This window comes from Talpa europaea, assembly GCF_964194135.1.
Source record: "Talpa europaea genome assembly, chromosome: 2".
Classification (NCBI taxonomy): Eukaryota; Metazoa; Chordata; class Mammalia; order Eulipotyphla; family Talpidae; genus Talpa; species Talpa europaea.
Genome location: NC_140068.1, coordinates 21,828,575 through 21,842,201, shown reverse-complemented (window position 1 = coordinate 21,842,201; position 13,627 = coordinate 21,828,575). Strand labels below are relative to the sequence as shown.

Below are 13,627 nucleotides of genomic sequence, written 5' to 3'. Positions count from 1 at the left end.
TTTAAAACCTAGAAGGGGATCCCTGGAGTCTCTGATCTATAGGAGGTTGGTTAGAAGCACAGGTGACAACCTGGGCTTTCAATGGGCTGCTAAAATGGCAGGGGGAAGAAGTGGGTGTCTTGTGGGACAGAGCCCTGAATCTGTGGGATCTGATGCTATCAGTGGGTAGATAGTGTCATAATTGTGTTAAATTGTAGGCTACCCCATGTTGTTGCAAAGAACTGCTTGTTGTGACAAAAACCTCCACACATTTGGGGACCAGAAGTGTCAGAAGCAAAGTGTTCTGTGTGAAAGTAAAGGGAATATATGAGAGGAGGAAAACTGAGGTTTTCCCTTTACCAGAGCTACATAATTTATTCTGAATTTTGTCTCTGGATAATTCCACTTGGAGTCGCGCCATACTGGCTGTAGATTGGAGGCCCCAACCACTCCCTGAGGCTGATGAATTTACTAGAGCAGCTCACGCTACTCAGGCAAACATTTTACTTACTAAATTGCCAGTTTATTATAAAAGTTTGTAATTCAGGAACAGCCAGATGGAAGAAGTACAGAAGACAAAGTATGAAGCCAGTGGTTTTTCCAGAGGCTGCATTATATAGGCAGGATTAATTAAATTAATCATGGCTATGACTGGCAATGGGTTCAACCTCTAGCCGCTTTCCCTTTCCCAGAAGTCAGAGTATAGGACTGAAAGTTCCAACCTTCTAATTACCTGTAGAGCCCCGTGCCAGCCAGTCCCCATCCCTAGGTATGTTCCCCAAATCACCTCATTACTATAACAAAAAATACCTTCATGACTCTTAGTATTTAGAAAATTCCAAGGGTTTAGAAACTTGGTGAGAAATAGGGTTGAAGACCAAATATTTATTTCTTACTATAAATCACAACACCACTGTGCCCTAATACAACGCCAATGGCCTTCCAAATGATTGCTGCCACGCCATCTAAAGAACTTACCATGGTTAAATTCTGGGGGGTTAAGGTTAGCATTAGTCTACAAGTGTATACTGCTGTGATTTTATTATTGCTGTTAAAATACATTGAGTGGGCTTCCCCGGTGGCGCGGCGGTTGAGCGCTGGGTTGCGAAGCTGCCTGCGGCCCCTGCAGCGCCAGTTCGATCCCCGGCTGCTCCCCGGCCACCGGAGGAGGGTCCCACATGGCGCGCAGACCTCTCCTGCCGCCCGCTGCTCCCCTCAGCAGTGTGCTTCGGTCCTTCTGCCTGCTCTGCTCCCCGCTCTGGCTCTGGTGAATTCTCTCACCCTCCCGCGCTTCTGACTGTACCCAGTGCATGTATAAACAAACAAACAAACAAACAAACAAATAAATAAATAAAAAATACATTGAGCACTTATTATGTGCCAGGTTCTATACAGTGAATACACTACCTATGTTATTTCATATTTAGCTTTCACAAGCTTTTGAAATAGATATTATTATGATCCCATTCTACAGATGAGGATGCTGCAGCTTGAAGAAGTTGTGTTGTGAAAGAAAGGGCAGTGGTAGCAACTGAACCCATGTCTATTAACTCAAAAGTCTATATTTTTAAAAATTTCAACTCCTAACCCCAAATGTATTTCCCAATTCCTTTTCTCCTTCATTTCCCCCATCTCATCATTTTAATATATGTATCTATTTTATTTATCTATCTGCCTCCCCAAGTATAAGGTAAGCAGCAGATGGACACACATCTGATTTTGCACGTATTTCTTTGGTCATTAACACAGTGCCAAGGAATACCTGCCCCAGAAGATGTACCCAGTTAATATTTGTTGATATTTTGTTCATGTGGATGATGTTCAAGGAAAATTATAAGGGTATGTAGGAAAACAAAGCCAAAACAAACAAACAAAAAAATAAGAAAATATCACCAAAACTACTTTGCATCAAGACTTGTCTCATTCTGTTGTTTATCTTGTGGACTCAGGTCTGAAAAGTTTCAGTTTTTTTTAAGTGCTAAGATGTTTTACACATGCATTAAACTGATAAAATACAGAGTGGAAAGAGTTCTCTCCATTCCTGCCATGAGTAGAAAGGAGAACACTGAAAATCCTTCTGAAAACCAGTGGCAGTGTAGGCCCCTCAGCTTGAGCCCAGCACTCAGAGCTAGTGGCTAATCCAAGTGGCTAATCCAAGCTAATGGCTATTTAAATAAACAGCTAGATGTAATAACTATGATCATACCAGGGTAATGCTGGAAGTAGCATTATTCCTCCAGGCTTCCTACAATTAAGATGTGCATCTTTTAAATCATGTATTTTAAGTATTGGCTCTTTGGCACATAATTTAATTTATAGTATGAATTTACAAACAGAGAAATATTGCAATTTTGAGTGCACACTGGATGGTTATGCCATCTACAATAAAAATCCAAACAGTTCAATTATATTTAATTAAATGAGTGAAATCCTTAATTCAAATTTAATGGAGTTTATACTGCAGAGTATAATTCTGATAAGGTAAGTACATACTCTTCTTAACTGATGCAGATATTTGCTGGAAAAAATAAATGCAGGCAGAGTGTTTAGTCGTTCATCATTAGTGCCCGTGTCTTAATAACTGCACAATTTACCTTGTCATCAGGAAGCACATGCCAAATAGATATTGTCTTTTCCTCAACTTCATTGTTGATAGACAAGTATGAAGGCTGATAGATTTTGGTTGGTTCTAATATTAACACCTTGAAAACATAAGACAGATAAATGAGTATTAGTGATTTAAGTTTCAAACCATTTATAGCATCTATAACAGCACAGTACTTCTACAGGAGATTATGGGATGATACTCTGGATTCATGGCTGGAATAAAGCATTTACAATTCTGGCTGTTGCCATTCTTAAGAATTCTTTGAGCATTTTATGGTATTATATAATTACCAGAAGTTCCAATAGTACATTACATTTTTTTTTTTTTTTTGTATAGAGGCATGCTTTATTTATTTGTTTGCTGGTCTGTTTGTTTGTTTTGTTTATACATGCACTGGGTACAGTCAGAAGCGTGGGAGGGTGAGAGAATTCACCAGAGCCAGAGCGGGGAGCAGAGCAGGCAGAAGGACCGAAGTACACTGCGCGGGCAGCTTCGCAACCCAGCGCTCAACTGCTGCGCCACCGGGGAGGCCCAGTACATTACCTTTTACTGCTTAAGAAACTGAAAATGTATTTTTGAAGTCCATATATTGGTTTGGGTATCCCCAGGGGATTTACCAATAGTAAAGCTTTCATTTTATTTTGGAAGCAATACATAATCTACTTCGATAAATATGAAAAGAAAGGGAGAGACATGGTAAAACAAATAGTTCTATTAACACAAATAAGAAAAGATACCATATAAAGAATACCACATACACACTTTAGGTTTTCTGCTGCCACACTTCACTATAAAAATGTAATGGGATGATTTTCATGCCCATGCAAATGGATTGAAAAGTGATTTGTTTATGGAAAGTTTTATATATAAACCAAAGGAATTGACAAAGTTCTATAAAATAATAAAAATGTTTTTGCATGGTTGTCAAGATAAAATGGTATATTCAAAAATGATATATATAGCCTTGTGAATAGAAAAGGAGAGAAATAAAACTTGCTCTGCTTTGGAGGTGTAAGAGGGGTATATGATGAGTTGAGAATCTCTACCAAAGGACTGTAAGATGTGTTATGTTATTACTAATGACTCATTTTTTGAGTGAATAACATTACGTTATCACACATGCCTTGATTTCAGAGGTGCTGCAACTATTTGTCCAGTTGCTGAAAGATCCCTAACTAACTCAAATTTTCCATGCAGATTTAAGTAGGAATGTTTAAAAGGAAAAGTTAATACTTAAGTATCAGAAAAACTGAAATAGTGCTTTCTACTCTACTGCTCAAAATTCAAGAAAATTGTTTTTTAAAACTAATGTCGTATCAAGCAAGTTTACCAAACAAAAGTGGAGGAGGGAAAAAAAAAAACCCTTTCAGAAAGCGCCATCAACCAACAATTATACGTTCACACTACCTTAGGACCTAGATTGCAGCTTGAGCAAGAATGTGGGTTAGAAACTCACTCTTGGCCATTTATTATACCCAATGTATTTATTTTATGCTTAATTTATATTAACAGTAAACTTATTTAAGCTAAAGCGCAGAAAATGAAGTTAAACTTAGAAAAGCAAAGTGTACTCTTGATTAGAAAGAAGTTATGAGCTTACAGAATTCTGGTCAGGTTCTAGCTATAAAAATAAGATAGAATATACTACAAATATATGGTGAAAGAGCCCTCACGGAAACACACTCTGATTCAGGGACAGACCAGGTGAATCAAGTCTAAATTCCAACCAAGAGAGAGTTAAATACAGATTAACAATGAAAGTCAGTTTTTGATCTAAACTTGTAGAAACAGAGCTCTCAAATCTGAGTCTCCTGTGTTTGTATAATTAAAATGAGTAATTGGGAAGAAAGAGTGAGCTTCCCAAATAGCACCAAGTCACAGCACCAGGTTATCTCTCTTAAATTATGTCTTTATCCCAAATATTTCTCCAAAATATTTCCAACAGATAAAATCTGAGCTTTGTTTTCCCATCAGACCATTGCAGTTACAACTGTCTGATGGTTGCGGAGCTCTATGACATGTCCTTGAAATGACAAAAATGTGAGGAATTTGTAGCATGCCTTATGGAAGGCCCAGAGAGACAGAGAAAGGACAAGGAAAAGGAGGCCATTTGAAGATAACCAGCTAGATATAACTCACTTGAAAGTATACATATTCTTGCTTTTAGTTCCCAGTCTTTTACTTTCTGCTAAGTCCAAAATACTTGATCTCCACTTGATCAAGTAGATCTCCTTGATCTCCTACTTTTCAAAGTAGAAAGGAAAGAAAATGTACACAGGAGAGATGAGGAAAAGGAATAAACCAAACTGAACTCAAATAATAATAAATGATAGGACCACTCAAGTAATTTCCCAAAGAAATTTCTATCTGCTTTCTTTTGCTTGGGATCATAGCTGTTTCTTGGAGGAATAAGAATGAATTTGGTGCTGAGATAAATGGAAGTAATCATATAAAATTTTTTCTAAGTCATTCTGGTTTTAGTGACAGCTACTCTTAAAGAAGGGTAACTTTATTACCCTAATCAAGACCTACTGCAGTTTTCATAAGGGTGAGTCATGTATGAAGCTACCCTAGGACAAACTAAGTTTGTGACTGACACCACCACAAGTTCAAGAAGCCTGCCTTTCTCTATGTGGGTGTAGCCTGGTAGCAAATTCCCTGATTTCTGGGTATGGGCCTGCTGGAACAGGTAAATGAGTGGGTCAGGATGGATGAGACTCTAATCACCATTTAAAATGGCAGCAGCTAGTGGGCTCAGTAGATTGTTGCATTTGAGAACTACAGTCACAAGTTGCCAATCCCAATTTTCCTAGGGCAAATGAAAATCTCCATTTTTGTATGAACTCTTCTTATTTGCCACTTGGCATTTTAATAAACTTTATTTTTCAGTTGAAATAATTTACTGTTTCATCCATTGTCTATCCCTTCCTCTATTTTCTTTAAATAGCAATCTTCATTATTTGAAGTCCTTACTGGTAACTCCAATATGGAAATCATCTCTGGGTCTGCCTCTATTAGCTATTTTAGATCTTCATCCTGATCCTATCAAGGCTTAATTTTATTCAGGCTTTGGCCTGATGGTCAGAATGGGTCTATTTCAGTTTTGTCCTTACTCCTTACTCTTTGTTTCTAAATGCTTGCAGTCTTCACCAAGGTCTTGTCACTAAGCTGGACCCAAAGTCCAACATCTTATCCTTGCATTGTTTAAGATCTGAAATTTCTGTTTAGCTCTCAGCTTTTCTAAAAATTGCTCTCTGATATTTCTGGTCGGGATGTGAATAGCAAGGGAATTTAAACCACACAGATTCCAAACAAAACCCAATTTTAGTCAAATACTGGGACCTCTAGTTGTGTTTTTTCATGATATGCTGCTCTTACTACCTGGGAGCTGCCCTAGAACTCAAGGGAAATACCCATGCAGGATCCTGGGATTCATTCTTAAGACTCCCCCGTCTCCGATACCCTTTCCTTCATATTCCAGCTGCCTTTGAATTCCAAACACTGATCCCTGCTTGCTCTGGCAGCAAGAATGCCACTGCGTGGTAGGGCTCCATGCCCTTGGGCTGAACGCAGTAAATGAGCACATGAGTGGTGAGCAATGGGTGGGTGAAGGTGGTACTCAAATCAAGTACCTCCCTTCTAAGGGTTGTAGTCCTGTGATGACTGGTACTAATATCTGCACAGTTGCTTTATATGACTTTTCCAGGTTTTATAGTTATTAAAGCAATACCAATATCATTCACATAGTACTGAAAGTCTAATTCTCTTTTTTTTTTTTTGACTTTGACTATGATTTTTTAAAAATCACTGGGTAGTCTTTTCAACATTACAATTTAATCATATGCACCTCATACACAATAAGAAAAACATTAATTACAATTATCCCATTAAAAATCATACCATTTTTTAATCTATAAAGTTTAGTAAAAGTACAAGTCTCATTTGGAGAGATTTAGGGAAGCAGTCAATTGCTAGTGTAAATATGAATGCCTCTAATTCCTAAAAGGATTGTAAGGACTATGATTCCATTTCACTTTGGAGATAAATTTCAGGTAGATTTGGACATGTGCAAAAAAGGGTATAAGTACAGGGTTATTCAATGTGGCATTATTTATAATAACAAATTAATGGTCATAAACTAAATGGCTATACTTTAAGTTAAATGAATTGTTAAATTGTATAATTTGCTTAATGAAATGAGTTAGGCAATTTATGTGCACTTGTAAAACTATGGAATTGTAAATACCATGAAATCAGATCATTAAATAGTTAAAAAAAAAGAATGAATTCTACATAATGACTGGAAAAATCTTTATGATATACTGCTGAGTCAAAGAAAAAGCAAGACATGAAACATTATATATAATATCTTTTTGTACCAAAAAAGAAAAATAATTATAGTGTATTTTTGTGTGGACTATATGCCAGATACCATTCTAATAGTTTTAAACATAGTAACTCATTTAAACCTAATCATACCCTATGAGGTTGGTGCTAGTATTATTGTCTGATTTTGCAGATAAAGGAACTGAAGTTTAGCAAAGTTAAGTAGCTTGCTCAAGGAAGCACAACCAGCAAGGAGCAGAATGGGACATAAATCACACAGACTAGCTCTAAATTCAGTATATCATCTGGACTCTCCACCAGCTGAATTCACATACAAAGAAACTATGAGAAAATATGTAAGAAAAAATAATAATGGTTTCCTGGGGAGAGTGATGGAGAGATGTGGGACAGTGGTGGGAGATTTTTCCTATGCGTCTTTTACTATTTTTTTTTTTTTTTAAATTTTCAAACTTTGGAACTGTGTTACCCCCATGGGAAAATTGAATTATACTTGCAAAATGAATATAAAACAAGACATTTTTCAGTTCAAATAAAATGAACTGTAGGCTGAATTTTCCTCATGAGAGAAGTTTGCAACCTCCATGCCAGAGCCCTAAGGTCTCTAGTGTCTCAGAGGGGATTTCTGTGTTCTTTATGGGGGTGGCAAGTTACATGTCTTAGCGCGTCTTTAGCAGGGACTGATTCATTGTTCATTATTCTGAGTATAAAAAGTTTCATAGCCTATGTTCTCTGGATATCATTCTCAAATTTAAGGAAGGACACAGAGAGGTATAGAAAGTGGGTTTATCTTTCATATCTATATGAGTAGTTCAGTTTGAAAGCTACAAATACATATCACAATCACTTTGAATAAATATGAGCATAGGGCCCAGTATTTGACTAACTCTGGGTTTTTTTTATGAAACCTATATGACTGAAATTAAACTTTATTGAGGTATAAATCCCTTGTTAGTTAGGGGATCAGTATCAGCAGTGGTGGCTATTCTTTTTTTTTTTTTTTTTAAAGATTTATTTATTCATACATACAAGAACTAGGGTACAGGCCAGAGTTTTGGGGGGTGAGAGGATTCACCAGAGACAGAGCGGGGAACAGAACAGACAGATCAACAGAAACACACTGCTGAGGGGAGCAGCAGACAAGTCAGGAGAGGTCCGCTGCGCCATATGGGTCACCTCCCTGCTGGGGATTGAACTTGTGCTGTGGTGGCTGTGGTGAGCTTCATAGGTTGCTTCTTAACCCTTGCACCACCATGGAGGCCCCTGAGGTGGCAATTCTTTATCCAAAACTTGGTATCATTTTTCCACTATACTATCATCTATATTGAGATTTTTTTTAATGCTCCATATCGTTTTCATTATTTTTTAAAGCAACCATTTTTTAGTTTCTGCATTTTTTTTAACCTTTCTTGATCAAACATGTAAATACAAGAAAATATTTCAAAGGGTACTCTGAAAGCAACTGTCACTGACTTTGCAATTTCTTGGTAGACTTATATTTGAATTAGGGTAGTTAGACTTTCTGAAATTAACACAAAATGAAGTAATATATAAGAAAACCCAACTTTCTTCTTTTAGACCAAAAAGAGCTAGAACACTGTACAATTTTGCATTCTGATTTACAGCAAACCACAAGAAAATAACTTGAGTATTTTACCATAGCTATGGATGCTGACTGAGGAGTAGTATTTAGAGATCAGTAGGAAAACACTCATTTTCACAAAAAGATACTCATAAAATAAGTCACAAAGTTCTAAGAAGGAAATGGATAGCTTGGAAAACAAACAGTATAGCATAAATATGTTTGCAAGATGATAACTATAGATCTCATTTAATTTTATTAATAGTTGCATGATATTCTAAGGTGGCTATACTATTATTAGCTGAATCATTCCCTCATGAGTAAACACTGATTGTTAGTATTTGCTTCTATACTAAGGCACCAATGAATAGTGGTGTTTTGTTTCTGTAGAATAAATTCATTCCTATAAATAGGATTGTTAGTCAAATACATATTTTTTCAGTTTTACTAAATGCTGCCAGATTATTTTCTTAGTGTTCCTTTTAAAATGAAAATATACAGAATAATCTAAAAACTACATGCCTACTCCCCACAGATAACAAAGTATTAATATATTGCCATATTTGCTTTAGAACTTCTTTCAAATAAGGGAAATGTTGCAAATAAAGCTGAAGTCCCCATGGTGCCTTATACAATTCCCTTGTCCCGCTACCAAGACGATGTCCCAGAATATTTAGCAATGCCCAGGCATACTCACAACCTCTAAAAATGCCCATGACCCTACACCTTTGCCAGGAGTTATAAAACTTAAATTTTTAGTCAAATGTGAAAAAGATTGAACTCATATTACTCATATTATCTTACATTTTCTTGACAATCCAGGGAAGTCAATTATCTTTCAAGTGTTCTGCCCATTTTTCTTTTTTCACTTACCAATTTGTAAGGGTCTTTTTTTGTATATTAGGCAAGTTGATAATTTCATAGCATTTGTATCAAATATTCTGCCTAGCAGTTGCCATATTTAAGGTGTTTTCTACTAAAAAAATTTTGAATTTTGAAATGAAATCAAATGGGTAAATATTTGCCATTAGGGATTATAGGTCCTTTCTTGAATAATAAAGCCTCTCTCTCTGGGAGTATATACCTAGGCTGTTCTAACATCTCTCTTTATATTCTCTAATTTTTTTATATTTACTTATTTTCATTATGATAGCATAATTAATCATAAATGAATTTAAATGAACTCAAAATACCCAATAGGAGTGATTTCCTTATAGCTAGTTTTCCAGTTAATCAAGTCTATAGCCAATTAACTGCTTCAGTTCTGAGCTGCACTTTCTATCACCAGCATATTTATTACATGCAGAGCACCAGCTAAAGGCAGTTGCCAGCTCATTCTAAGTATTTTCCTAGGCTACACATTATCCAAGCTAGAAAATAAAGTGAAGTGTTTAGTTTGAAAGGCTTTTCAACTAAAGATCCTGCTGAGCTCAAGGCTTCATGTGGAAACAAGAGTAAAGACAGTATGTTAATGCCAGCAAGTGGATTTATTTAAATGAAACAGATGATCCTATCAACAATATCTAGAAAACAAGATTTTATAAAAGGAATTGAGAAGTGTCTAGTTCTGCATATAGAAGATTGAGATCAGAGAACCTCGAGAGAATTATGGCATCATTTTAGAATGTGGGAGAGATTTGCGTAATGTTGAGTTGCCAGTAATTCTTGAATTGAATGCCAAAGCTATACTGCTTTGCATGGGATTCTGATCACTATCAGGATGGCACCAGCTTCAACAAGCAAAGTATTTTTTTTTTAATAGAGGCATGTTTTATTTATTTATTTGTTTGTTTGTTTTTTTGTTTATACATGCACTGGGTACAGTCAGAAGCGCGGGAGGGTGAGAGAATTCACCAGAGTGGAGAGCAGAACAGGCAGAAGGACTGAAGTACACTGCTGAGGGGAGCAGCGGGCGGCAGGAGGGGTCTGCGCGCCATGTGGGACCCTCCTCCAGTGGCTGGGGAGCAGTCGGGGATCGAACCGGCGCCGCAGAGGCCGCGGGCAGCTTCACAACCCAGCGCTCAACCGCTGCGCCACCGGGGAGGCCCAAGCAAAGTATTTTTAAAAGTGTGTGTGTGTGTGTGTGTGTGTGTGTGTGTGTATGCTGACAGAGACTAGCCGAAATGAATTCCACACAGAGTCTAAGAGTTCCATGACTAAAGCATTGCAATAGTGGTTGGAGGGACTAAATCTAACTCTGACCCACAAGGTCTGCAACTAGAGACAGAATAACAAAAACGTGGGTGAACCTAAAGCTTTTCACCACAATAATGGTGATGCTATTAATGACAATATCCACAAACGGATACATGAATTAAAATGTACCCATCTGTCTGGTCTGAAGACGTATCTTGACTTACTGAACAAATTAAGAGATGGTCTTTTCTTGAAAAAGTACACATCACAGCTTATATAAAAAACACCCAAATTCCATGGCAGAAACAGAAATGGATCTCCTTTTTTCTGGTTTTGAGAAGCTACTTTACAAAGTAAGCTAAAGCAAACTCATTTGCTTTAAATATGTTGCGGAAAATATGTTAACCAGAGGACTATCATTTTAGGGCATGAAAATCAGCACATTAGTATGGTTCCAACACCATCAGAGATGCTCTTTGAGTAAAAGAAACCAAATAGAAATGTACTCAGAGCTAAGTCAAATGAAGGGCACTCACTGGAAACCTAACCACAGTAACATCCGTCTTGGTGGCCTCAACCAGGAAGTCCATCCAGAAGTCCACGAGCTCCTGTTTGGCCATGGGTTGTTCTGCAGTCAGTTTCACAAAATGCTTATATATCAAAATTGTCTCCACAATAGACTTGAGGTACCTAAAATTAAAAACATATAATATAAATAAAATATAAAATACATACAGGCAAGTTTAGTACTACCTGTTCTCATGCACTCCAGTTTTATTAAAAGCAACTTAAATATGGCATCAAGTACACATTCAGATTCACTAAACCTTATTCATTATGTTACATCATGTACTGTCACACATGTCACCTTTTAAATCTCACCAAAATAAACTCTTCTGCACTGTTGGTGGGAGTACAAACTGGTCCAACCACTATGGAGAGCTGTGTGGAGATTTCTGGACCTACTAAACATAGAGCTTCCATATGATCCAGCAATTCCACTCCTAGGTATTTACCCAAAGGACACAGAAACATCAATTCCAAAGAACACCTGCACCCCTATGTTTATAGCAGCACTGTTTACAATAGCTAAGCTTTGGAAACAACCCAAATGCCCCAAAATAGATGACTGGATCAAGAAGATGTGGTACATATATACCATGGAATATTACTCAGCATTCAAAAAAGATAAACACATGCAATTTGCAGCAACATGGATGGCGCTGGAAGGGATCATGCTCAGCGAAATAAGCCAGAAAGAAAAAGAAAAATACCGGATGGTCTCACTCATAGCAGGAATCTAGAAAACTTAAATAAGGGACCAGGAAAATGAATAACTATAAGAAAGTGAAAATCAAAATCAACAAAAAACTATGAACCAGAGACACTCTATGGGGAGTAGGGGGCGGGAGGGGAGGGATTGGGGTCAAAATAAGGGGGTTGCAATTGTATGGGGAATATAAAAATAAAATTTATTATTAAAAAAAAAATCTCACCAAAATAAAGTAAGCTGTCATGTCCACTTTAAAGATGAAAAAACTGAGAAATGAAGGAACCTGAACTGGGTGATACATCTATTTGAAACATGACTTTTATAATAATGCCTATATTCTATCTAAGGAAGTACCTAATGAATTTGTTTTTATATATACCTCCATGAGAAAGTTTTTCTAAATATCAGACTCTGCATAAGAACATTATTTTGCTCTGAAGCAACACAGCATATATAGTCTACAAATATCCTCAAATCTGGTAGGACAGATGATGCCTCAAAGAAAAAGATAGGAAAAAATGAAAAGCAAGATTATTAAACAAGGAAATGTGTGTGCAAGTACTTTGGAAGCCATCAACATGGAAGGTCACAATAACTTAGTGGAACTTAAGGCACTGTTTCGTGGGTGTTACTACTAGTGCATAGAATGATGTCTGTTTTCTTGTTCATGGAAGACAGGACATCTAAAACCAAAGCTCTTTGTATCTCTGCTTCATCTCCTCCTCTCTCATCAGAACGGTTAATCATAAAGAAATAGCAAATGTGGCTTCATGCGATGCTGCAGCTATTGGTTTAAAGTTATGTCACTTGTGGAATGCTTTTAGGGACAAAGTTCTGACAGGACAGTCCTGTTGTCAAGTTGTTCACAGTGCCAAGGAGACAGAAATGTATAAGGTATTATATCCCATGAAATAAATATCAGTGGTGCTATCACTAAGCAGATGATTAAAAAAAGTCATACATCTGGGGACTATAACCAAGATGAAAAAAGTGTAAAAATGAAAAATGATGTAAAAAATATATAAAATTAAAAAAAAAAAAAAAAAGAATCTGGGCCTCCCCGGTGGCGCAGCGGTTGAGTGCTGGGTTGCGAAGCTGCCCGCGGGCCTCTGGGCGCCGGTTCGATCCCCGGCTGCTCCCCGGCCACCGGAGGAGGGTCCCACATGGCACGCAGACCTCTCCTGCCGCCCGCTGCTCCCCTCAGCAGTGTACTTCGGTCCTTCTGCCTGCTCTGCTCCCCGCTCTGGCTCTGGTGAATTCTCTCACCCTCCTGCGCTTCTGACTGTACCCAGTGCATGTATAAACAAAACAAACAAACAAATAATAAATAAAAATGCCTCTATAAAAAAAAAAAAGAATTTGAACACCTCCCCCCCCTCCAAAGTCATATGTCAATCCCAATAGAGAGATGGCTGAGGAATCCCAGAAACATGAAGAAGACATGTTCATAGGATGAAAAGAACACACTGATGTGTTACATGCAACAATATCCATGATGTTCTAACTGGGTGTGGGGAGGGGTTTAAGAGCAGTGTCTGATTTATGAACAGATGTGATTCAGGGGTGTTTCCCAGATGGAAAGACAGATAAGAGCGCTAGATGGGGCATTCTCAGCACATGCTAAGACAGACACAAGAAGCTGTTGCATGGCATGTGAGATATGAATAGAGAGAAGAGCAAACCCAGGAACTGACAAGAACTGAGG

The 13,627-nt window shown here is 37.5% G+C and overlaps 1 protein-coding gene across 1 annotated transcript in view; it reads right to left on the bottom strand.

Moving 5' to 3' along the window:
• Positions 1 to 13,627, bottom strand: part of MAP3K5 (mitogen-activated protein kinase kinase kinase 5) — a gene marked incomplete at both ends in the record, with an annotated part of 210,548 nt that overhangs the window by 72,685 nt on the left and 124,236 nt on the right. The window contains 2 exons of the mRNA XM_084228474.1: positions 2,574 to 2,681; positions 11,186 to 11,339. Coding sequence (XP_084084600.1) covers positions 2,574 to 2,681; positions 11,186 to 11,339 — 262 coding nt within the window. The remainder of the gene's footprint in view (positions 1 to 2,573; positions 2,682 to 11,185; positions 11,340 to 13,627) is intronic.